Source organism: Periplaneta americana, chromosome 5 (assembly GCF_040183065.1).
Source record: "Periplaneta americana isolate PAMFEO1 chromosome 5, P.americana_PAMFEO1_priV1, whole genome shotgun sequence".
Taxonomy (NCBI): Eukaryota; Metazoa; Arthropoda; class Insecta; order Blattodea; family Blattidae; genus Periplaneta; species Periplaneta americana.
In genome coordinates this window covers 164,937,267-164,964,028 of record NC_091121.1, presented here as the reverse complement: position 1 = coordinate 164,964,028, position 26,762 = coordinate 164,937,267, and the positions used below count along the sequence as shown (strand labels likewise).

Below are 26,762 nucleotides of genomic sequence, written 5' to 3'. Positions count from 1 at the left end.
AAAAAATAACGTGAAGTGAATGTCTCTGATTGGCTCTTTATCAATGATGTAAACATAGCATTAACCATTCAGCATACCAGTAGGTTGCGAGAACTCTCTGCTACGTTTTCTCAAAAAATGGGCAATTGCATGTGATGTTAATGGTTGGCATTGCTGAGTTTATTATAAAAGTATACAGTAACTGTTACAACAAGATTTGATTTCATCTACACATGCAGTGCTGTGAGATTTTATTGGCAATTTATACCTAGATACAGTAGGCTAATTACCATCAATTATTTTAAATCGAAAATTCAGAATAGACTGTGGAAGAAATTTATGTATTCTATTCCAGACCAACCACACATCACAGCGTCAGGAATCACAATGGCAGCTCAAGGAGATTCAGTTGTTTTAGAATGCACTGTAGATGCACATCCAGAACCCAAGATGATGTTCTGGAGAGATCATAATGGTCGTGTTCCAGTAATTCAAGGTGGAAAATATGATATTAATATTCAACCAGCAAAAGATGTAAGAATTAAATTTTTTATCTTTCTTTTGTTGATGTTTATACCAAAGTCACAGTCGTTACAATATAAGAATTTCTTTCATTTTTCTTTTTCAGGAGGAAGCCAAGTACATTATGCATCTGACTATACATAAAATAAGTGAAACAGATGAAGGCGAATATTTCTGTCACGCAGAGAATGCATTTGGCAGTGGTACACAACCCGTATCTGTGAGAATTCGTAATGTGGTAAGTATTAAGTGTAAGTGTGCCTGTTTTCTTTAAAGATGGGACATGACAGTTAAGCGGCCGTGATTGGAACTACAGTGTTATGTTGCCAATATGGACTACCATGCTGCCAGCTGATGGAAGCTAGCAATTGACGTTAATATGGCTGACATTAAAACATTCATTGACAATTGATGCGAAGGAAAAAAACAATACAGAAATCGAAGAGAATCAAAGACGAAATGTACCAATGCTAACATTGTGTGCACAATAAATATCGTAAGTGAGCTATGAAGCACTCGCCATGTGGGAACTGTAAGTTTGGCAACTCAACTGTTGTTACCATAGCAACAGGCCCACCACGCTATGTGATATTCACTTGTTTTTCCGATTGCAACGCTCCTGTCATGTTCCATCTTTCAAAAAAACAGGTATAGTAGTGTTGTAGAATTTAATCGATTAATCGATCAATTTCTGTTGTAAGATTAATCGATCAAAAATATTTAATGGAATAATCGAGTCGATTAAAATTAATTGGTTGTACTTGATATTAATTATTATTTTGTTAATGCAAACTCAGATTTAAAATTCCGACATTATTCGTCTCTCAGAAATTGCTTGCTTCAAAGCACAATAGTACTGTTATTTTGTAACTGCAAAACAGGTAGCATAGGGCAAATCTTTGCACAAACACTTCAAAAAAGAGATGGAGATATGAGAACAGTGACTTGGTCTACCCTTATTGAAAGTTGAGACACAATGCGAAACCCTTATTAAGTTTTCTGCTGTTTCACTATGTGATGAAAACTATTCCGACATTTTTCTCGATGAAACTTTTGTCTGTCATTGAAAAATGTTATATACCGGTACCAGTACAGTGACAGATGTACTTCTGCATTACAAGGCATTATTGATACTCGTACATTACAAAAATAGTTAAAAAGCATGAGTGACAAATTCACTTAAGCATCAAGTGTTAAAACTATTAGGATATTTTTCCAGTACGTAACTATTATTGTAAAAAAAATGAATTATAAATATGAGCTTTGAAAAAGATAAGGTATCTAATGCATTGTATTGTATTGTATTTATTAACATTCCATGGTATTCATACATTGCTTTACAGCTAGAATATGGAACAAGTCAAAAAAACTTAATACTATTATAAAGTCTTAATTTATAGTCACAGTCTAGATGAAATATATACAGACGAGATTTACAATATAGTCTACTAGTACAACACATAGTTTTAGTATCAATTTCATGAAGTGTTATTGAATGTCATGAATTCCCTTACAGAATAGAAAGCGTGAGAAATTAGGTACTTCTTTAATTTGGCCCTAAATAATCTTATGTTTTCAGTTTCATTTTTTATATCGATAGGGAGGCTATTCAAAATTTTTACTGCCATATAACGCACTCCTTTTTGATAGCACGATAGACTTGCCGAAGGAGTATGAAAGTCATTTTTTCATGTGTATTTATGCTATGAACTGTTGAATTAGTTACAAAGTTTTCACGATTACATACGAGGAAGACTATTAATGAAAAGATATACTGACAAGCCATGGGCATTATTTGTATTACACTATGTGAAAAGGAACTGTGTGTATACATAAATTGAGTCCATCAAATTATAGACTAAATTACACACATAGTTTGTTTGTATATGTGTAAAATTTTCATCCAAAAGAGAGTATTCGAAGAACATCATTACAGCATATATTCCTAATCAGTGGCGATTCCTCCATGAAGGATATAAGGATGATCCTACAGTTTAATTTCGTGCCTCTGAGGATAGAAAACATTTTAATTACAGATTTTGAGTTTTAATGCGTCCCAACGTAATAATTTTCTTCAAACTTCCACTTTCTGTCGTGAGTTGTCGCCACTGCACATCTCAGACCTTAGAAATACTTTCCGAGGAACCATCCAAATATCTTAGAGCAAACAGGTTTTTTCTAGCAGTGAAGTTATGGACATGGGAGGGTGCGGAGGACAGGGTATGGCTTAACTTTAACCACGTTTGAGGATGTGACCGTATATCCTAATACTGCGACCCTTCTTTCTGGGTGGTGAAGACATTATCAGAGACTACAATACGAATTTTCAAGTACCCTTGCAGCCTCCTTAAATGCAGTTCATTGGTCAGTTTAAAAGAGCAGAATAAACGAAATAATAAATAATTTAAAATGGTATAATATAAAAAATAAAATGAATAAAAACCAAAATTACATGAAAATAAATAAAATAAGTTATAATAAAACACAAGAATTAATAGGACTTCCAGATGACAGAACTGTCGAAAGAATATCTGAAGTTGTATTTGATCATTTAGAAGAATTTAACTGTAGGAAGAAATTAATTGCGTTTGCTCTATTATTATTATTGTTGTTGTTGTTGCTGTTAATTTCTGTCTTAGTCATCAGTCATCAATCTCATATCCTACATTACAAAAAATATCACGAGTCGCCACTGTTCCTAATGTTCCAGAATATTATATACCTACAATATACGGTTTAGATGTTCTAGCTAGTACGTTGCAATTTCCATGCAAGTTTATTTAGTCGTGTACTGGTAGTTTCCCTTGGAAATTACATTTGTCTGAAGTGAATTTTAAATGACGAGCATGTAAAACGTCTTAGTAATACGAAATATATTGCAAAATCTCAGCAAAATTTTTATGTTTCAGTGAAGAAGGTTAGATTTTCAGTAACAACATCTATACTTCGTTCCATAATGTCTGACAGGCGATGTAAATATTTCTGGCATAGGAGAGAAGTATAATTGCTATTCAACCAATGGCAGAGGTCCCATTCTCCGCTTGTCTTGAAGTTGGGTGGGGGTAGAACACTTCAGACCGCCCAACTTCAAGATAAGCGTGGAATGAGACCTCTGCCATTGGTTCAATAACAATTATCCTTCTCCCTCTTTCAGTCGGCAATATTTACGTCGCCTGTCAGACATAACGAAGTATAGGTCTGTGTGATATTTTATGTTATTTGTAATTATACTGCTTTATACGCGATTGAGATTACAATTACATTACTTCCAAATGTATTATGTAGTGCAAAAAATATTCGTGCGTACTGTATCAAATACTACTGTCTAAAATATTACTTCATTTGTTGTAGGCTGCTACCAATAATGTAACTCAATGTTGCATAGAACAAAACGTCACTTCCGGATGTATGGATGCCTGCTCCTTCTATTTAGACATTGATGCAGTTATTGACAAACCTGAATGCATCAATGACTTCGATAAGCTTATGAAATGTGCTGCAGGTAAGGATAGTAAATTTGTATATTTTTAAAACATTTTAAATGCATTACTTCTTAATTACAATAATTGGAAGACAATTCTCAGTGAAATATGAGACCAATAATAAGGAGTCTAGGAAAAATTTTTCGGCCATTTCTTGCCCATATTTAATTTCTACACTGTTACGTTTCTAGTTAAGTCTGGAGTTTGTAGCGTATGTGATTCGTGAAAAGTTAGGTACATTAATGATGAGTCTGAAATTTAGGGCGTTTAACCGAACTTCTCTACTTTTTATACCCCTTTCAGATAGCGAAGTTCCTTCATCTTGCTTTATAATTTTTATTCATTGTAACATAACTTATAGTCAGTGCTGTAATGGTAATTTTTTCCTTCACCATACACCCCTTTTTCCTCCCTTGAAATACATTTTAATCTTCTCTCTCTATCCCTTCGACCATCATTCAATTAATGTTTTCATGTTAAAGGGGAAAGAAATGAATTATTTTGCGTTTGCTTTTAATTTTAAAACAAGTTGATTTAAAGATCTCACAGTAGATGCAGACTTGTCTTGATGAATCCTGGAGCGTGTAGTCTGTTTGCAGCACTTCGTGGTTTTTCAACCACTCTTCTAATCTAATATACAGGGTGTTAAAAAAAAGTATCCAATATTTTAGGAGGTGCTAGTATGCATCAAAACAAGAAAAAAATGTCTAATAAATATGGGTCCTACAACACATACTTTCTGAGGTCTGAACATTTGTTCATAGGATGTGCTCAGTTTGATGTCCATTCATGGCAGTGCATTCCTCTGCCCTTTGGCGTAAGGAATCACGCACTCTTTTAAATTGACCTGGTTGTTCTTGATAACCAAAAGTCTAGGGGATTTAGGTTTGGGGAACGAGCAGGCCAAGGTGTAGGGCCTCCCCAATCAATCTAGCAGTTCTGAAATGTCAGCGTCAGGTGTTCACACTTATTGCGGAGAAAATGTGTTGGTGTGCCATCATGCATGAACCATATCTGTAGTTTTTGCTGACATGGCACATACTCCAGCAAGGTAGGCAATACGTTAATAACAAAGTCCTGATAACGAGCCTCAATTAATCTCTGTGGTAGCAGTGTGGCCCTTAATCTATCACCAAGAACACCTGCCCATACGTTGATTGAGAATCGGTGCTGATGCTTTGGTTCTTCAACTGCATGGGAATTTTCATCAGCCCACACATATTAATTACGAAAATTCACAACACCATCTCTGCTGAACCCAGCTGATATTCGCAACCAAACTTTTTTTTTTTTTTTTCAGTATTCCTTGTGACGTATCAGTATTCCATGCCAGGGGTGTCAACTACGGTATGATTATCTCGTAGCCTGCTGTATTGTAGGGTAGAAAAATGCATTGCCATAAATGGACGTCACATTGAGCACCTCCTATGAACAAGTGTTCAGATCTCAAAAAGTATATGTTGTAGAACCCATGTTTATTAGACTTTTTTTCTTGTTTTGATGCATAAAATATTGGATACTTTTTTTAACAGGCTGCAAAAGGGAATCTGTCGGATACAGGGGGGAGAGCCATTAATCCTTCCCATTGAAGGCTTTAAGGAACCAATCTGGACAAATACCTAATGTCCCATCCCTACCTTCCCGTGGTGCAGCTGTTAGTAAGCATGATTTTACGAGCTGAACTAAAGGGAGGGGCTACTCATCAATTAGCACCGGTCGGCTTGATGAGTTAATGACTGAATTTGGTATAATTTTCCTCTATTCAATACCTAATTCCCTCTTTACCCTTTCCTATCCAGTCCTCTGACTGAACTCTTACTTTCTTCGATCCCGACGGCATTAGAGCATTTGAGGCCTAGGGGTTCATTTCACTTTCCTTCCTCCTCTTTCTACTTTCTGTTCCTAGTGCTGACCTGCTATGGCACTAAAATCGTCCTCCAGTGGCTTAAGGAGGGAAAGCTGGTGATCAACAAGATCTCCCAGCTAGGTCCAGTGGACCCGTCGACCAACAGCAGGTGTGGTCCTCCAGACATTCTGGGGATTGTGTGTGAATGAAGTAGCCACCAAAACGTTAAAATATGGTGTTCACTTAAATCGGCTACAACTTGCCATTTTCACCCAAGAAATGGATTCGGAACACTTCAAAATCTGTGCTTCAGTGGCTGTCCACGATAATATCTTTGAAAAATATTGGAGTGCAAGAGGTCAAATGACTTTATTGTCAAACGCCTGGCATTAGAAAACAACAACAACAGCTTTTTTTAACACCCTGTATTGTTCTGGGTTCCAGAAGTGGATCATTTATGTTTATGATTATCAAAGAAGATACGTTAGGAACAGCAAACGATGAACTAAGACCAGTACAGATCTCTGTGTACAAAATATAGGCACTCTTATGCCTTATGGCTCCGTATGGACAAAATTTTCTTTCCCTCATACGATTTATTTAAAAATTGTAGGTTCCTAGTGCCGTATCAACCTGTATGACCTCCCATGACAACACTGCTTGTAGCTTAATGGTAGTTGGAAAATCTGCATCTGCATTTATTAACGAAATATTATATTCATTTCCTCTTACTTTCTCAATTAGGATTGGGGTCAGTTACGGTAAATCTAATTTAATTTTTAATACTAAAGTATAAAATAATGTTGGCAATGCTAAAATGTACGTTATCATTTTCTTTCAGATGGCTCAGATCACCGCAGCTGCTGTGCCCAGTGGGGTGTACCACGTCGCTGTCTAGATTGGTGTCGAGGGGAACCCCTTCTCAACAACAAATTTTGCGTCTTATCGTACACCAAACAAATCATGTCCTGCTTCCACGAGGGTAGAGGTAATATAAAATAGAATCAATAAAGCCAACAGATGATAATTTCTTAATTGTATGCTGAATTAATAGTTCAGTAAAGACAACGTAGATCACGACTGAGTCATAATTTTATTCTGTTTTAGATCGTCTACCTGGACCACCACAGAATGTCCATGTTGAACTAATAGATGCTCATTCTGTGCGTGTAAGATGGGATCAGCCTGTAAAGAATCCAAACACAGTTGAAATGTACAGGTAAATAATGATTTCGTTACTATATACAAATAGGATATTTAAAAAAAGTGTCGCATATTTTTACAGGGGGTAGCATAGGTCGAAACTAGAAAAAAAGTTTCTATAAACATGTGTCTGGATACAAATATCTGTTGAGACATGGACCATGCTATATTGTGGCCTACAATACCCACCTGTCTGTTACATAGACACAACAGAAGGTGCTCTATGTGGTGCAACGGTGGGCCTCTGTTTACTTTGAATAGTTGGTATAAATAATAAGTAAACAATACTTAAACAATTAAGTTTTACCCTGCCGTCGAAAGTATGATAGGGTCGATTGTCTCTTGGGTGAGGTGGTACAAAACTAAACACTCCACATAAATAATCAACTAGCTGCTTACATTTATTAATTAACACTTGAAATTAGAAAATGAACAAAAAGTCTGCGGGAGAAATACAATCACCGATACTTCACCAATGCATCGAAACTGGCTTGCCACTAAAGGTCACTGAACTGGCATTCACCATTACACATACTAGTAACACCATCTATACCCACAGATTGTAAGTATAAGTAGATTGCTAGACAAGTCCAAACTTGTCGGATTTGGCAGAAAGCACTAATACCAAACCAAAGTAATATACACTTGACGAATGCCAGCTCATTCATGAATTATCTAATACTCTGTATGAAATCAAATATACTTCTACTAATCACAAGAAACTTACAATTACTGACGTATAAAAACCTGTTACGATTCCTGGTAGGCCAGTCTTGAAACCAAACAACAATGGTCTCTCTTCAACTCTCATGCCTCCATAATCACACAGCATACCACACCACAGCTCGGCCACGCTTCTGCCTGTAGTAAGACACAATCCTCGATTGAGCCCCGACTACCGCAGTACACGTCCCTGCCCGGACTGGGTTATCCTTGATCCCATCACAGATAGTCGCTAGACAAAACCCCTCAGCTCTCCACGGCTGTCACACAACCATACTCTTCGAGCGTCTCCCCCAAACTGTACCGCGTCAAGCGTCCCCCTCAGGAGAACCGACGCTAATTAATAATTAATATGAATGGGGCCAATGAAAATTTAAAGCCCATGTCACTTGATAACTTAAATTCGTGAGAAGTAAGAGACCAAGAATGGCGGAAAGAAAACAAGCTATCTATAAAAAGGAAGAATGACCTAAAATGTCTGAATAGGAAGCCATCTATGAGAAGTAAGGGTAACTAACAATAAGAAAAATGACATAAATAAGAAAGAAAAAAAAGAAAAGAAAGAAAGAAACACATAGTGCCGAAACTAAAACGGCACAGTGGTTACCATGCATTGTTACACAGGCTTCAGCCCTTCTTCTCATTGAATCACGAACTCTTGCGACCACACCAGGCTGTTGTCGGATTTTCTCACATGCATTGGATACACGCTCCTGTAATGTGTGTACATGTCGATGGGTGCGGCATACACCAATGTCTTTAAATGTCTCCATAGCCAGACATTCAAAGGATTTAAGTTAGGTGATCGGGGAGGCCATGCTAATGGACCTCCTCGACCAATTCATCGCCCATTAAACCTCCAGGTTAGGTATTATAGCACGAGGCGTGGAAAGTGGGGTGTTGCCCCATCGTGCATAAACAGGAACACAGCCTACACGACTGAATACTGTACAAACTTACACAAGTAAAATTATGGTCTCCATAGTATCCTGGACCGTTATTTACTACTACATTCTCTGTTTACTTCTGTTGAGGGATGCTATCCACTCTCAAAACATGCACCATTATTTTGTGTTTTTAAATGAATGACGATCATAGGTCACAATACAGCACGGCCCATATCTCAACAGATATTTGTTTCCGGACACATGTTTATATGACTTTTTTTCTAGTTTCGACCTATGCTACCTGCTGTAAAAATATGCGACACTTTTTAAACATCCTGTATAATACAATTAAACTTTCACCAAAGTGCAGTTTTTCCACCCAATTCTACCCTATTCAATAAAACGATTTTAAATCCCTTTTACATTTAGGGTATTTTTCTAAGAATTGTGGTGTATTGAAATATTTACTTTTCTTGCAGAGTGTTCTGGAGGCAAGTTGGTTCCCGCAGCGCGACTAAGAACGACACTAAAGCAACAAGTCTGCGTATTACAGGTTTGAAAGAAGGGGAAACATACGAATGTGTTATAAAAGCAGGAAATCATCTTGGTACCAGCACATTAACGGAACCTATTCGCTTCACAACTGGTGACAAATACATCACATCTGCTGCTAGCTTAGGTAATATAGATATCCTGAATATATAACATTTTATATGAGTGTAGCTGTGACCTTAACATTCATATCGTCTAAATAGTATTTAAATATTAGGTACCGGAAATCTAGTCAGGATATGGTACAAAGTTATCTAAGAATATATAAGCTGAGGAAAGAAGTGGGTCTCCCTTGATCTAAATATTCAAAGGCAAACAAAACAGCTCGGCATTTATTATGTAAATACGAAATTATATTTTGTAACTTTGTTCGTTTCTTTATAATTTTGCTAATTGCGATTATATTTTTAAATTATGTATAGGTAATGAAGTAATATTATTATATTATCTTTTCATTAATTCATTCATAACTGGCTCTACAGCCCATTGAGTGCCCTGGCCTATTCCAATATGTGTAGCCATTCTGTTCTGTCCTATATCTATTTTTTTTTTTGCTATTGTTAGTGATTGTTAGACATCGTTAACTTATATTATTTCATAATATTCAAATGCCACCGGCGTAGCTCAGTCGCCTAAGGCACTTACCTGCCGATCCATAGTTGCACTCAGGTGTGGGTTCGCTCCCCGCTTGGGCTGATTACCTGGTTGGGTTTTTTCTGAGGTTTTTCCCAACCGTAAGGTGAATGTCAGGTAATCTATGGCGAATCCTCGGCCTCATCTCGCCAAATACGAACTTGCTATCACCAATTCCATCGACGCTAAATAACCTAGTAGTTGATACAACGTTGTTAAATAACCAAGTAAAAAAAAATATATTCAAATAAAGATTATAAAAACCTTATTTATGTGCGTATAAGTGCTCCTCGGTAAACTGGAAAAGCATATGCCATTGATTTAGCCTTCACAAAACGAAGTTTTATTTGTGAAAATAAATGTGATGTTTAAATTATGGAAAAAAAAAAAGGGAGGAAGTATATCTTCATTCTCATGACTAATAATAATTGTTGTGCACTAGAACTAATGTCTGTGTTGAATCTGTATTTTATACCCTGTTATTTGCTTAGTGCCAATCGATAACGCAAAATGTAGTCATATTGGTAATTTCATTTCTACAGGGAAAATCGAAAATCATGTCATTTTGTGGGAAATTCCCTGTACCAAGCAAAATCTGTTTGAATAATAAAATAATAGAAAGAGTAAATACCTTCACTTATCTTGGCTATACACTATCACCTTATGATGAAGTAGATATTGCTGAAAAAATATGTAAATATAATAAAACAATGGGGATCATTAATAAAATCATGAAACCTTCACTAGTACAAAGACACACAAGAACAGGCTTGTATAAAACCTTAGCACAGCCAGTATTAAGCTATGGTAGCGAAGCGTGGACTGTGAAGAATAAAGATGTCAGTAGAATAACAGCAAGTGAGATGAGGTTTATGAGAGCAACAGCTGGATATACTCGCTGGGATCATAAAAAAAATGAGGACCCAATGCAAGAACTTCAAATAGAACCCATTATGCAGTTCATCAGCAAATATCAACTTCAGTGGAAGGGTCATCTCGAACGAATGAATCGATGCAGAATTCCAAAAGCAATGCTTCATTACCATCCATATGGCAAAAGATCTCTAGGCCGTCCAAAGAAGAGATGGGCTGAAAATTCTAGTTTGAGACCGTAACAGGCCACTTGGCCTAATACTTGTTAGGAAGATGATGATGATGATATAAATAATTTTGCGTGTTACATACAAATATAGGTTTAAGAGAAAAGATGTATTTTTCGTAGACTATATAAAATGTTTTATTTACTGTGTAAGGAATTGTTGTATCTTGGAAGAATTTAACTCGTGCTTACACTATCAAATAAAACTGCTACCCATGAAGATTCTTACTCTTTCTTATACCTTAATAGAGTTCATTATTATACTGGTATGACGCTAATGCTATAACTTATTTCTGTTACAATGCAGGCAATGACAGTTCTCCTGTTGGTGTAGCTGTATCAGTCGTACTGGCTATTATAATTGTTGCTGCCATCATCATCGGTGTTGTTTGGTTCATGCGCACAAGACGTTTGCTGGGCCACAAGTCCTCTGGCGGAGTTGCATTTGAGAACCCTAGCTATTTACGTGAAGTCAACATGGATCATATACAGGTAAGTATGGAAGTGTCACATCACCATCACTGACATCATCATCAACTTCACTGTTAGTCTGTTCTTTTCTTATAGCTTATAGGTTCTTTTCTTCTCTTTATTGGACGTCTGACTCTTTGTTTACCTTAGTTTTGTATTTCTACGAGGGACGTGGTCTTTCTTTTTATGTACCGGTAACATTTTCCATTTTCTATGTATTCTTTTATTAGCCTGGTCCAATATTGTTCTTTTACATAATCATTTAATGCATGATCTTTCAAAGTACAGTAATTCCTAATTTCCTTCCTCAGAATTGTATCTCGCTTGTCTCTTTTCTCCTTATTTGCTGGTTGATAAGAATTAATCATTTTCGTCTCTAAAAAGAAGTCTTAAAGGGTTAGGTACAGCTTACAGCAGTAAAATTTTGGAAATATTCAACATTTTTTTTCCTCCATTACTGTACCTTGTACAATAATGAAACTTAGTATGTGTAAAACACTGTCCTTCTGCTATAAGAAAAAAATACTTTTACGATTTAAAAAAAATTATTTACGTTTTTGTTCTCAAATTCAGTTCACTGTGCAGTGATGAAGCATTTCCCACATAACTCAAAAACTATCAAACATTCTGTGATCAAATATTTTGTGTGTATTTATGCATGTCATATCTACAATATGATGCAAGATCACTTCTCTACTTTTGATAGATTGTCTGATAAAAAATAAATTCATTTAAGAAAATGGTCAAATATCAGTACTTTATTCTAACACAAAATAAAAACGAAATATTATTTATTGAGGAATGTAGTTGAAAGAGCATGATATTGTAAACATGAGTTTCAGCAATAAAATAAAAGAGAGAGAATGTGGAAAAGTTAACAAATTTATGAGTTGTGAGGGAAACGTTTCATCACTGGATAGTAAACTGCCACTATTTCCAATTTTGAAAAAAAAAATACATATATATATATATATATATATATATAATTTTTTTTAATCGTAAAAGTATTTTTTTCATATAGCAGAAGGACAACGTTTTACACATACTCAATTTTCATTATTGTACAAGATACAGTAATGGAGGAAAAAAATGTTGAATATTTCCAAACATTTTACTGCTGTAAACTATACCTAACCCCTTAATAGTCATGGTTTCATCGAAACAGAAAGCAATTATGGGTGAATATTCTGAAGTGGGCAAATATGAATAACAAAACTGGAAAAAATATATTATATTAAATTGTGTACTTTTTTCTCACATTGGTTACATTTGCTCCTGTTATTGAAGATTCTGGTATCAGTTGAGCTTAAAAAAAATGTTTATGGATTTTCTAATTTAAAAAAAAAAAACAAGGGATTGTTGTTATCTTTCCCTTACAGCCCATTGTTAAAGGTATCTTCTAAACTTCTGTACTTCAGATTTCACTTGTCTTCGAACATTTCTTTTTTCACGATGTCATAGCTGCTATTTTCTTTCTTTCTTTTTTTTTTTTTTGTATTCTTTGCCATAGTCCCTTTTTTTTCTGCAACTCATCTTCAGTCATATTTGCCCTCTGCCTACGTATCTTCTTCCTTTCATATTTCCTACCTTCATCATCAGACTTTTTTTTCTTTCTTATAAACAGTCACTTGAAATAATATTCGAAGTTACCTTATCCACCAGTATTTAATAATTGTATGTTAAATGAAACCTCGGTCCCACAATAAAGGGATCGACGTTATACAGGGACCATTGTTACAAATTAGTATAATTTCCGCAATAGTTCTGACAAAATAAATCGTTAAAAATATCATGGAGGTTAGATTTTTTAGTCGACAAACATTGTAATGTTTTGCATATACTACGAAAGTTTAATATATACAAACTATATTTAATGCCACCTGGGACTGGTGGTACCAATAGAAAACATAACATTCAGTATCAGTGATGATTTTTGTATTTTTAAATAAAATAAATTACGACAATGGACGAAAAGTTTTTTAACTGGCGCCATGTTGACCTCTCATCACTACCGACCGTTAAAATTTACCACATGAAGCAAAATTGTCTTTTGTGTAGCTCTTTTATTTCGAGGGACTGGCGTTACGAAATTTTTGGGGACATAACTTCTCCTTTCAGAATTAAACAAACAACAATTCCTGTCTTTCATAAGCATTTTAACTATTTATTTTTATAATCTTGGCCAAGGAAATAAAATCAAATCGAAACATTCCGAAAAAAAACTTAGTAAAACAGAGTAAAATGTAGTTGGGGACATAGGGATCGTAGTTACATTTTGACGTTTGGACGTTATTTTTTAATTATAAATTTTAAAATTAAATTCCAACTAAAACATGCGAGAGTTAGTTAATTAAACGCAAAAGTAATCAGTTAACATTTTCAAGAAACTCCTTAAATCAGCTGGGACATACACTTACCCATTTCAGAATATTCACCCTTATATACTTCCTTTTCAAGATACGGTGTATTCCTTTCCACACTTTATCTTTTTTATATGTATTCTTATTGTGCATGTGATTTGTCAGGTTTTAATTTTCATTCGAATATAAGTATGAATTTTTAAAAAATGGTTTGCTTTTCCTCTCCATAATGACAGATGAATACTGAAGGCTTACTATTCATTATTATTATTATTATTATTATTATTATTATTATTATTATTATTATTATTATTATTATTATTATTATTATTATTATTATTGTTATTATTCTTATTATTATTATTATTATTATTATTATTATTATTATTATTATTATTATTATTATTATTATTATAAAACTATATTATACAGTTATGGTTTAATGATTTGAACATAAAAAAATATAAGTTGTAAGAAATAATATGATATAAAATATATTTCCTATTAATACAAAGCATTCATTAAAAAGTGTGTGTTAGCACATTTTCAAAGGTAATAGGTTATATTTTATTACGACGATTGGAACTCCAAAATATCTCAATTTTTATTGGGAATCTGGTCTCCTTATTAATCTTACATCAGTCTAATGGAGCAGCATGCAAAAATTATTGTGTGTATATAATACACATCCTTTTCAGATTCCTGCAAGTCAGGGAGAAGCAACATTGCCCAATGGCACAGCAAATGGGGTGAATCCGGCAGGAGGCCATATGCAGACACAACAGGGTTGGAAACAAGAGACCTTGCATGTTCCAGCTCAAGCAACGGAAGTTGCCCCTTCTCTTTATGAAGAACTGAAGCTTGGTCAGGATGGTGCTGGCTTCAAACGGCTCAAATAGTATCAGCGATTCCGTTATGAATCCAGATTCTAAGGAAACATCCTCAAGAGATGGAACTTAATGTGATTTTTACAAATAGTGCAGATGCGATGTTAGTGGACACACCTGATATGTGACCGGAATTGCATATTGCATTTAATAAATCATCGAACATGTTTGTTCTTCTAATATTTTTAAAGACAAGTGATGACATTCTAGTACCAGTTTCATGATTATAACAAGTTTTAATGAGCAAAAAAAAGAGCGCTGCATAAAACACATAAAAGAGAATAGCATTATTGTGCATTGAATTAAATCTTTAGATTGAAAACGGCGGAATTTAACGAGTGATAACATATTGAACGCAGTTTTAACACTTACTTGTCTCACACTATAGGATTCACATTCCAGATGACTAAAGAAATTTGTACTTATGAATGCACGAATATTTCTTGGAATGTTCACTTATAACTTTTAAACATGTCTGCTCTATTAATCAACACATAACTTGTATCAACTTCAATTAAAGAAGAACAGACAAGACGATTGTTGTTTATAGATTGAAGTTTGAACGAATCTGAGCCATTCCCTAGGGAACGGTTAGTGCACAGGATAACGTAGTTGTGAAGACCACAAGCAAATATAATAAGTTGTGTTATGAAGTTCTAATACACATGCAAAAAAATGATAAAGAGAGAAAAAAAATAAACTGACAAACACACGACACATTTGTAGACTGCTTAATTTTGTACAAAAATACAAGAATATGTGAAAAAATCAGTCCCCTCTCAAAAACTCATTCAGTGTGCTTTAGTCGAAGCTTGTACTTTATGTGTTTGAATGAGAATTTGGACGAGTTATGTTACATAAATGATTGCAGATGTGCACGTTTCGAAGCACAGCACCCTTAGCAATAGATCTAGATGTTAGTAAACATAAGATGTGGTGTAAAAATACCCAGAATTATTTTTCTGTTATTTGCAATGCTTGATTGTTACTATGAAACTTCTTTGTTGAATGAAGATGGATAACACGATTGTGACAGTGGGGAAAAAAATGTGTTATAAGGACGTATACAATTTTGTTGAAGAGTTTTACTTTTAGAGCTTAATTCATGTAACTTCGAACATGGACAAAACAATTTTCACAAAAGTCTAGGTTCTTTTCTGCGTAATTTTTAATGTTTCATTATTTTTCCCTCAGAACTGTATCACTACTTTTGTCAAAAAGCTATTGAATTTCAAACTTTCTGCTAGCATAACTTGATAAAATTTTGGAATAACAGAAACCATATAATCATCATAATCTTCCCGTCATGTTTTAGTCCTGTAAGAACTGTTACGGCCTAAAAGAAATTTCTCCGACCTTTTAACTCTTTAGCAGTTGTACCTAACTTTGTAACATTAATAGTCGTTTGGGGTGTTGCTGTTCTTATGGGCTATTTTTTTAGTGAAGAAAATATCGCTCTTTTTTTATTTATACAACTATATGAAATACTTTAATATCTATCACAATGTTATAATTAACGTACACTATTGATCCACGTGTAATATTCGAATGTCTATTCACTCCTAATCATAATTTACTTTTTATTTTTCTTTCCAGACCACTTTCTTGATTTTTCTATGCGCACAGTCACTAAAATTGTTATTATTTGTTACTGTACACAAATATGATCAGTTTAGCCACCCCACATCACTTAAACCATCATTATCTCGAGTATGCGAACTGCGATTTCAAACATGTTTACGTTTATTGTTGCCTTACCAATTCTAAGAAAGGTACTGAAAGTTTCAGAAGTACAGGCTTACTCAATATGTAATTAACAGCTCCGTATATGTGACTGAGGTGTTGACAACAACCCACGTAATAAATTCATTACCTGTACTGTATTGTACCGACTATAAGTAGTAAGAGCAATTTAAAAAGAAGAGACAGTTCATATTTTATTGCACTGAAAAGCCAACATATAATATTAAGTTTTTTTATATATATATCTTGACAATCTATGAGCTTTTAGGTGTCATATTAAGTACATTTTCAATTGCGTCCACTTTTCAAATTGCATATCATGTGAGTGTAAGAATAGTGATACTATACTTATCCATTTTTCTCTTGAAATGAATTACTTCTTACCTGGTACTGTTTTTTTTTTCTTTGCATCATAATACTTTATATTGTTTTGATATTGCTCCATAAATCTGTACTTGACTAAGGCCGGATTGTATAAACCATTTAATCTTAGATCAGAGGTTAAATTGATCCTTGTTTCAGCTGAACTTGGAATTTTGTGTTGTATAAAGTCTAATCTGAGATTAATTTATCTCAAACTAAAGTCAACTTTGACTGAAGAAATTTCTCCGATTAAGTTAGATGATCCAAGTTCAGTTATTTCTTTTCTATTTGAACTATACGAGTGATAGATTGTGCAAATAAAATATCCATTATTATTAATATTAATAGATATGTTAGGTACATTTATATATATTTCTTTCAATTTCTTGCCTTAATACACAAACATTCTTATATTTTATAAGGCTCTATCGTGTTCAGTAATATCAAATAACATAACCTATAATTATATTATGTTTATAACAACCATTAATTATTAATGGATATGATAGGTACATTCATAAATGTTCAATTAACTGTATTACTAAACGAAAATTGTCGTTTTATAAAGCTTTATTATGTTTAGCAGTATCAAACACCATAACATGATAACAACTTGGAGAACAGTCAACCTTCTTCTTATTGTCCGCCATTATTTACATTGCAAAAAAAAAAACAGTGTCTCCAACAGAGTGTAATACGGAAAGTCGTGAAAAAGTAGTTGTAAAGTCGCTAGATTTCTCATTATCAACAAAGAAAATTAAATTTTGTCACTATGGGGTGCTAAAAAGGTCACTAAATCCCTATTTAAGCAATATGAAAGTTAAAAGAAATTGTTGTTGAAAAAGAGTTAAAATCGCTAGATTGGCAACACTGAACAAACCTGTATAACATGGTCCGCGCATCACGTATTTCACCTGTTTATGCGATGTTGCCAAATCCTTTTGACGTGAACTTAGATTGCATTTGAACCAAGGTAATTTGATCGCAGAAAAGTTTTATATAATAGAAGAAGTGTCTGAACTCGGTTTACTTTCCGATCTTCGATCAAAGTTGATCTTTAGTCAGGGAGTTTTATACAATTGGGCCTAAGGAATGTAGTAATTATTAAATGTTGTTTCGATGAGGGTGGGAAAAGCACATACATGTAAACGAATTTCTTAGGCACGATTTTGTTCTGTTTTTCCTTTTTCTTGTTTATTTCTTGCATTTTCTGTCTGTTTATAGAGCAAGTGTTATAACTGGACCTCGGATTTTTAGCACTTAAAAACTAACTTTAGGCACTTAAAATAGGTCCTGAATTTATCAAAATAGACATTAAAAACATAGATTTAGGCACCTAAAAAATACAATTTCAAGCAGCTAAAAATACAATTTTATGCAGCTAAAATGTAATTTCTATCCACTCAAACTATAGTAACTATAAAAATGCAATTCATTAGTGAGTATTAAGCATTACGGTATACAGTGACAAAACAGTAAGAAAAATATTGTGGTTAGAAACTTGATTTCTGTTAAGTCTTAAATTCTGAATACTGATACTGGTACATAATTTTTAAATAATTCATTGGCCTCAGTGCTCTAAGGCTGCTAATACATAAGTGCTTATATTACAATTAAATAAATTAATTTACCAATCAATTTACAATTAACACATTATCCATAATTGCCTCCACAATACATAACAACATTTTTCTTTAATTTTATACCGGTATTCTGAAACTTTGCCTTTTCTTAGACAGAATCATTTTATAAGCAAAAAAAAAATTTTTTAAAAGCAATTTATCAGGAATTTCTTCATTCCTACAACCAAACTATTACAGAGCATTTGAACCAAACCTACCACATGACATTCAAAACTTTTTCTTTCACTGTTACACGAAGATTTAAAAATACATACATAACAAATAGAAATAGGTAATTTTAGGCTCTAAAACCTTAAAAAAAAACTCAATGGGCGACATTCAAAACTTTTTTTTTCACTGTTACACGAAAATTTAAAAATACATACATAGCAAATAGAAATAGGTAATTTTAGGCTCTATAACCTTAAAAACAGGCCTCAGTGGGCGAAATAGACATTTTTAGGAAGCATAAAACTGCTTCCAAACGTTCATATCTTATATAAAATGTGAAGATACCGTATTTAACTAGTTTTAGTTTATCCCTACAGAAAAAAAAATAAGCAATTAACCTAAAATCCGAGGTCTAGTTATAACTAATCTATAAGGAGGATATATTCAAAAGGTAAATTAGGTGCAAAATAAACATCCTTTCCCTAGTCATGTGAACCAGGCACTGCCCAAAGTGAACTTAGACAAATTCACGCAATTGGAGATCAATCATTTTTTGCGTCTAGGGCTGTATGCATGCACATTAATATAAATATGATTATCCAGTAATATTTTTCGTATACAACTATGTATCATTCTTGATATTCAGAAGAATAGATTGAATTTATCATTGTTTTAATGGAAACTGCCTTTACTTTTATCGTTGTTTTCATAAGAACAGCACATATGAAACCAAATTAAATTTCTACATTTTTAGATGTACTTAACTAATTCAAAACTTCAGCAAAGAGGCAATCATTATTCATACCGCTAGAAAATTAAACTTCCAGATAAACTTGTAGATTCCAAATATAGATATTTAGTTCGAAGATACATGTATATAGCTCTAAATATTGGAAAGTTATTTGTTTTAGTTTCAATTGAAACTTTTACAACACGATATGTACATAGTTAGAAGAGAAGCATGGAGTGATTGTTTCAATACGGGCCAGACATAGTACCTCATGTCACAATTAATCTCTTTTAAAAGCATGCCTATTAATTAGGCATATGTTGTTTTATTTCTATATGTTTATATTGTTTTATGTTAAATCCATTACATTCCTGTAAGTACCACATAGTATTATGTTATAGTAGAGGATAAATGTTCCACTTACACAGCATTCTTTGTGCGATGTACCATTTTCAGAGTATCATGGCCAGAATGACATATCGTTTCCATGCAGAATGTGTGCCTTTCATAATAATAATACTAATAATAATACTGTATAAGAACAAGAATTAAACCTTGTAACTGAGAAATCGACGTTAAGTTTGCTAATTCACCTCCAAATCCTATGGTACACAAGATAACTTTAGTAAAACATAGAAAATAAAAACAAATATAAGCATACTTTGGGACTCAAAGTAGTTAAATTGTGATTGTCTTGTACATGTGTTTTTATGTTTGGGGAAACTATCTTTTGTACAATGTAGAATAATAGATTTAAAGAAAAGAAATGTAAAAATTATTGTAAAAATATCAAAGTAAATAAAAAAATAGTAATTTTTCCCTAGGGATAGGGTGTTTAAATGTTTAAACATGAGCTAATGTTTAAACATTTGTAGATAAAAATACAACATAAATCAGAAAACATCTACTTACAGTACATAGGTTGGATAAAAAGTTATGGCAACACTGCTGTCACGTGATGATGGTTGCGATCTGTGTGGATATGAACAAGGACTGTTGAGATGAGTTAGTGCAGCCAGTGGCGACAGTACTCTGTCAATCTACTGCAGTGTGTAGAACGTTGACTTCTATAGGGATAGTGCAAGCACCCTAAGACCACGTTTACAAAACTAGAGCAATATTCCTGGATCAAAATTGAAGTGATGCAAGGTCGTAGAGCACAAGAATGTTTTCAGGGACTGTGTAAAGCATGTGCTGATGCAGCGTTGCCATATCGCACAGTGGCACGATGGATTAAAGCATTCCAGGAAGGCAAGGATGCCATTCAGGACAACCTCCGTACAGGACGACCCCGCGTGAGGGACAACACAGTTCAATTCCTTGCTTCCCTGTTGGATGCTGATCGCCGATGGACTGCGCGTGAGTTAGCAGCAGAAGTCGGAATATGTCACAAAACTGTGCTCCACATTCTGCAAGACATTCTGAGTTACCGCAAAATTACAGGGCGTTGGATACCCCATGAAATTTCCGAGTTTTAACAATGGCACCGCTATGCAGTCGCACAGACCTTGTTGGACCGATACCAAAGGAAAGATGACGACTTTCTTGGACGAATCGTCGCTATGGACAAAACCTAGGCTCGCTCATACAAACCAACCAAACTTGAAACGTCAATCAAGTGAATGGAAGCATCCAGGTTCTTCTCGTCCGAAGAAAGTGCGCCCTACACAAAGTGCTGTGAAGGTGATGTTCATTATGGTGTATGACATTGATGGGGTAATACTGCACCATGCTGTACCTCCAAGGCAGACGGCAAACGCGGACTACTACTGCAGGTTCCTGCAGCACCACCTTCGTCCAGCCGTCAGGAGAAAACGACGACACTTGGTGGTACAGAATCCCATCACTCTTCATGATAATGCAAGGAGTCACACCACTGCTGCCGTCAAGGACCTTTTGCGCCGCTGGCAATGGGAGATTCTTGAACATCCACCGTATTCACCCGATATGAGTCCATGCGATTACGATCTTTTCACCAAAGTGAAAGAACCACTGCGAGGGACCCAGTACAATACCAGAGATGAACTTATCCATACTATATGGCGGTCAATATGGAACATCAACAAAGATGGACGCGCTGATGGTGTACGACGCCTTCCAAACATTTGGCAAAAGGTAATAAATAAGGGGGGGGTTACTATATAGAAGGTACGTAAATGTTGTACCCTGTGAATAAAGCCATGTCAGAAATATCGAACGGTTGCCATTACTTTTTATCCAGCCCAAGTAGTTACCAAGATATGCATCCAAGCCATAAAGCTGCATAAGTTGATTTCTATCCATCCCTAAGTGTTGTAACTTCGAACTTATTATATGAAATCGTGGTAAAGTTAGCTTATTTGGGATGTGAAAATAAACTGATAAAATACAGTGCGTTTTATCAGTCTGTGAGGAGCTTCGTGTCGGCAACTTGTCCTGTTGTTGTCCCCTAGTCACTATTGCTGAGCATTTCTGCGATCTCTAAGCAGGTGTGGACACGTGTTCAGCTGTGTTTTGATAAACACACACAGGCAAGGGTCCAAGAGACCTGGTACTTTTAATAAAAACATCTTAAAAAAACACACACACACACAAGGACTACATATCTGAATTATACAAATCTGGCTTTCAGGTAGTAGCTCCCTGTAAAGCTGGTTTGAATAATTTCAAGGAAAAATTGTTCCGGGGCCGGGTATCGATCCCGGGACCCTTCGCTTAGCGCGCGAATGCTCTACCGACTGAGCTACCCCAGGAACTATACACGACACCATCACAATTTTTCCTTTGTATCCACACAACTCACATGAGCTGACAAGACGCCAGAACTCAACTATGAGTGCACACAAATACTGTGTGACTTGAATTGTGGCATTCTGTTAACCTCCAATAACGAATGTATTATGCAAATCTGGCTTTCAGGTAGTAGCTCCCTGTAAAGCAGGTTTGAATAATTTCAAGGAAAAATTGTTCCTGGGCCGGGTATAGATCCTGGGACCCTTCACTTAGCGCGCGAATGCTCTACCGACTGAGCTACCCCAGGAACTATACACGACACCGTCACAATTATTAATTATAGTTGGACTGTGGTTCAGTGCAGTGTATTTCTCTCATTTGTTATGTGATAATGGTCAACTACTGATCAATGAGGGAATGCATAAACTGTACATGATATACCTCCGTAAGACATAGAAGTAAATTTAGTTGATAGTCTAATCAGGTTATTTCATTGGCCGAAGACTAAGACAAAAGCACTGCTTGCTTACTGACGAAAAATTTGTTGAAATAGAAACTCTTGGAATGTAATTCTCAAGTCCCTGAAACGTGTAGCATAGGAGACAGAAATTTCTAAAGCATATGCAAGACAGGGAACAAAATTGTTGAAATTAAAGCCCTATAGAATTCTAAGGAATTACAGATTACTGTTACAGACTTAATTTTTTTAATACGATGTTAAGAAAGTTAATAACAAAAATACATTACTGTTTGTGAAAAGTGTAACACCCAGAAAGAATGCCCCGAACGACTCCAAACTCGGGAGATGTATAGAACAGTACTATCAATAATGTATTACGTTTCCAGAGAGATGGCGTACACATAGGACTAACAGTGACGTCTCTTGTATCACCAGCAAGGTCAATGTTATGCCTTGCTCAGTCAGTGCAGAGCTTCCAAACGAAGTGTAAACGTGAAAACTAGTGCAGGCGTGGAAGGGCGCAATATCAGCACGTGAGTGAATTCGAACGGGGCAGAATGGTTGGTCTCCGGGAAGCAGGTTTCTCATACCGTGACATTTCGGCTTGTACAAGGCATCCTGCTACGACGGTGATGCATGTGTGGAACCAGTGGATAGAAGAGGGTCGTACGCAGAGACGAGCGGGTACTGGACCACGTAATGTGACCAGAGCACAGGATGACCGCCATCTTGTCCGCATGGCCATGACAGATCATACAGCTTCATCCACAATGTTGAGTCGACGTTGGAGTACTGCAACGGGTGTGGACCTGTCTGCGTCAACAGTTCGTCGCCATCTTTTGAGGGTTGGACTAGTGGCTCGCATGCCATTGCACTGGCTTCCATTGTCCAGAAACCACCAACGCCTCAGACTGCAATGGACACATGAAAGCCGTCACTGGCGTGCTGAGTGACAAAATGTGGTGTTTTGGTACGAGTCCGGCTTCAACTTGTTCTACAATGATGGCCGCATACATGTTAGATGTTACCGTGGTGAACGCAATCTGAGAGCCTGCATTGTTGAGCGGCATAGCGGACAAACGCCTAGTGTGATGGTTTGGGGCGCCATTGGATACAATATGCGATCTCGCCTCCTACGTATTCAGGGCAATCTGAATAACAACTGCTAGGGAGGTTTTTAGGGAGGTTTTAAAGCTCGAGAAACTGCCCCTCTTTCAGGCAACTCCACATGCCATATTTCAGCAGGACAGTACCCGGCCACATGTGGCGAGGATTGTGCAAGCCTTCTTCGAAGAACGACGGGTATTACTGCTTCCCTGGCCTGCACGTTCGCCAGACATGTCGCTCATCGAACATGTCTGGGATATGGTTGGTCGGCAACTTGTTCGTCATGATCCTCCAGCACCCACTCTTGGCGCTTTGTGGACTCGCATATAAACTGCGTGAAGAGAGATTCCCCAGGAACATATCCAGGCCCTCTTTGAATCCATCCCACGATACTTAGAGGCTCTGATTGCAGCACATGGAGGCTTCACACCATACTGAAATCTCATGCTCACAGATCAGGTACAGTTCTGTAATTCTAATCATTTGTGTATTATCATGTACCTAATCTGTGGTATCAATTTTCATTTCAGTCACATGTAGCCTTCTTGGTGTTGCAATTTCCACAAACATTATTGTGTGTATCCCAGATCGATTTTCTTTTCAGATCAGGCTTGGTTTCATCTTAGTAGTCACGTAACATTACATAATAATAGATATTGGTCAGCAGAGAAGTCATCAATGCCAATAAAATGTTTGGACCATTCCTTTATGAAGAAACAATCAACTGTGCGAGTAACAAAAGAGTCATTTGGAATCATATTTTGAGAAAGTAACATATTGTAAATTTATTCCAACTCAACAATGTAACTTTTATTTAAAGCTACAATAATAATCACTTTCTACAATTTAATTTCACTCCCGTCAACAATGGGATTTGCTCTCCGCACAGCAACACAGCGTTCGTTATTGCACTCCACAAACGACAATGACAATTTACTCGGACTATTATGAACAACAATGAACTGTTAATCTTAACTAATATTCACAAAGCACTATTTACAACACAGAACTGTCAGTTCTTAGTTCACAGCTCGTTTGTCTTGGCTAGTTCTTCTAGCTCAGTCACTCGCGTTCACAGAATCTCGAACTCCAGACCTTCAGAGACGATCCGCTGAACTTCGAACTCAGGTCCCCTAACTGCGGTCCACTGCACTCGAACTCCGGGCTTCAGGCTCCACAGTTACGGACACAACTCAAGTCGCGCTCTGGTCTCGAAGCTGGCTTCACTGCTACACAAGACTAACTCGCTTACTGTCCAAATCTGCCTGTAACAACACTGGCTTACTGACGGGCTGACTGACTCAAGTTCACTCGCGTCTTGTATTTATAACTAAACCATAGTTGCGAGAAAGTTCGCGATCTATAGATTTCCAGGCGTGTGTCCATTCTCGAATCATCTGGTTATCTCTCCTCTCTGCCGCGGTCACTCTTTCCCCTTTCTCCCCACAGCACATGTCCCAGGAAGCAGATGCGCGCGCAACCTGCCCGTCACGGCCGACTTAACCCTTCCTTCGCACGTGGCTGTCACAATATCGTCGGCTTAGAGTGTAAACCTGCTAACGGCCAAAAAGAAAATTTTACAAGGGAATCAAGAAATTAAGTTTAATTAACTCTGAAAATTTATGACCAAATCCAAAGTACAGATGGCATTTGTACCTTTACTTTAGATTTGGTCCTAAAGTTTCAGAGTTAATTTAAACTTAGTTTTTTGCTTCCCTTGTAAAATTTTGTTTTTGGTGGTTAGCAGGTTTACACTCTAAGCTGACGATATAGAGAGTACTGCGTCGTGGCGTCGTAGTCTAACACATCCTGCCTAGGACTCGCGTTAAGGAATGCGCGCTGGTTCGAGTTCTCATGAGGAAAGAAATTTTCTCGTGAAATTTCGGCCAGTGTATAGGACTGGTGCCCACCCAGCATTGTGATCCACTTGGAGAGCTACGATAGGTAGCGAAATCCGGTTGCAAAGCCAGCTATAACGGCTGGGGGGATCATCGTGCTAACCACATGATACCTCCATTCTGGTTGAATGATCATCCACCTCTGCTTCGGCATGAGGCCAGCAGCCAGCTCATCGGTCTGGGCCCTTCATGGGATGTAGCGCCATGGATTATTATTATTATTATTATTATTATTATTATTATTATTATTATTATTATTATATTATAGACTATAGTGGACTTTATGTTGTCAGCAAACATAAGATTTATTATTATTATTATTATTATTATTATTATTATTATTATTATTATTAACATACAGAGAATATTTTATAGCATATTTCCAGCTCAATAACACAACAGCTTCTACTGTTAGTGTATCCATGACCAAATTGCGCCAGATATTTGGGTACTAGTATAGAATTATATTTTGCAGGAATGTGCCGCCATTTTGTTTCCTGGATCTCACATCTTACGATTTTTATCTATGGAAAATATTAAAAAATAAAGTGCGTGTAATGTATCCTAACATACTAGAGGAATTATGTTCTTTCGTGCAGAGGAACTGTTGCTTGTGAATGAAAATTTCTTGAGAAGATATTGAATGTGGTCGCCCTCGGTAATGCAGTTGGTATAGTGCTGGCCTTCTATGCTCGAGGTTGCGGGTTCGATTCCGGTCGAGGTCGATGGCATTTAAGTGTGTTTAAATGCGACAAGTTCATGTCAGTAGATTTACTGGCATGTAAAAGAACTCCTGCAGGACAAAAATTCCGGCACACCAGCGATGCTGATATAATCTCTGCAGCTACGAGCGTCGTTAAATAAACCATTTTTTTTTATTGAATGTGTTAGAGAAAATGAACGACACATTCAGTAGTTATTGTTAGGAAGGTGAGTACCAAATGCTATGTCCAATATTATACCTAAGTTTTAATCCAGAGAAATGCCAAGAAATCACAATTACGAGGAATGGGGCAATAACTGGCCAAGCAGCTGACACTTAGCTCTTCATTTATACGCTGGCAAAATGAACTACTAGACTACCAGTATCCTATAAAACATAGATGGGCATCGTGCCTCACTTGAGAAATAATGCCTCACTGACCTTCACAGATCTTATCGCTCTGAGTGACATCATCTTCACAGTCCCTGTTTCTTCCTCACGCAGCTCCTAGGCGTGGGCAGGTTCTATATCAGTTTCATAAGCAATATCAGTGGTGGCATAATGGCATTATCAAAGCAGTGTGTACGCGTTAGAAAACAATTTCATGAA

General features: G+C 36.0%; 1 protein-coding gene and 1 non-coding gene across 4 annotated transcripts in view; one reads left to right on the top strand and one right to left on the bottom strand.

Moving 5' to 3' along the window:
* The window catches only part of LOC138700266 (Ig-like and fibronectin type-III domain-containing protein 1), a 1,344,471-nt gene extending 1,324,373 nt beyond the window's left edge, over positions 1-20,098 (top strand). For all 3 annotated transcript variants that reach the window (XM_069826766.1, XM_069826763.1, XM_069826764.1), the window contains 8 exons: positions 335-513; positions 608-739; positions 3,853-4,003; positions 6,671-6,817; positions 6,937-7,048; positions 9,122-9,321; positions 11,234-11,418; positions 14,456-20,098. In XM_069826766.1, the coding sequence (XP_069682867.1) occupies positions 335-513; positions 608-739; positions 3,853-4,003; positions 6,671-6,817; positions 6,937-7,048; positions 9,122-9,321; positions 11,234-11,418; positions 14,456-14,656 (1,307 nt within the window). In that variant the 3' untranslated portion in view covers positions 14,657-20,098. The remainder of the gene's footprint in view (positions 1-334; positions 514-607; positions 740-3,852; positions 4,004-6,670; positions 6,818-6,936; positions 7,049-9,121; positions 9,322-11,233; positions 11,419-14,455) is intronic.
* Positions 20,099-21,932: 1,834 nt separating this feature from the next.
* TRNAS-GCU (transfer RNA serine (anticodon GCU)) lies at positions 21,933-22,006 on the bottom strand. The gene has a single exon. It is a non-coding gene; the product is annotated as a tRNA-Ser (tRNA).
* Positions 22,007-26,762: the final 4,756 nt, after the last annotated feature.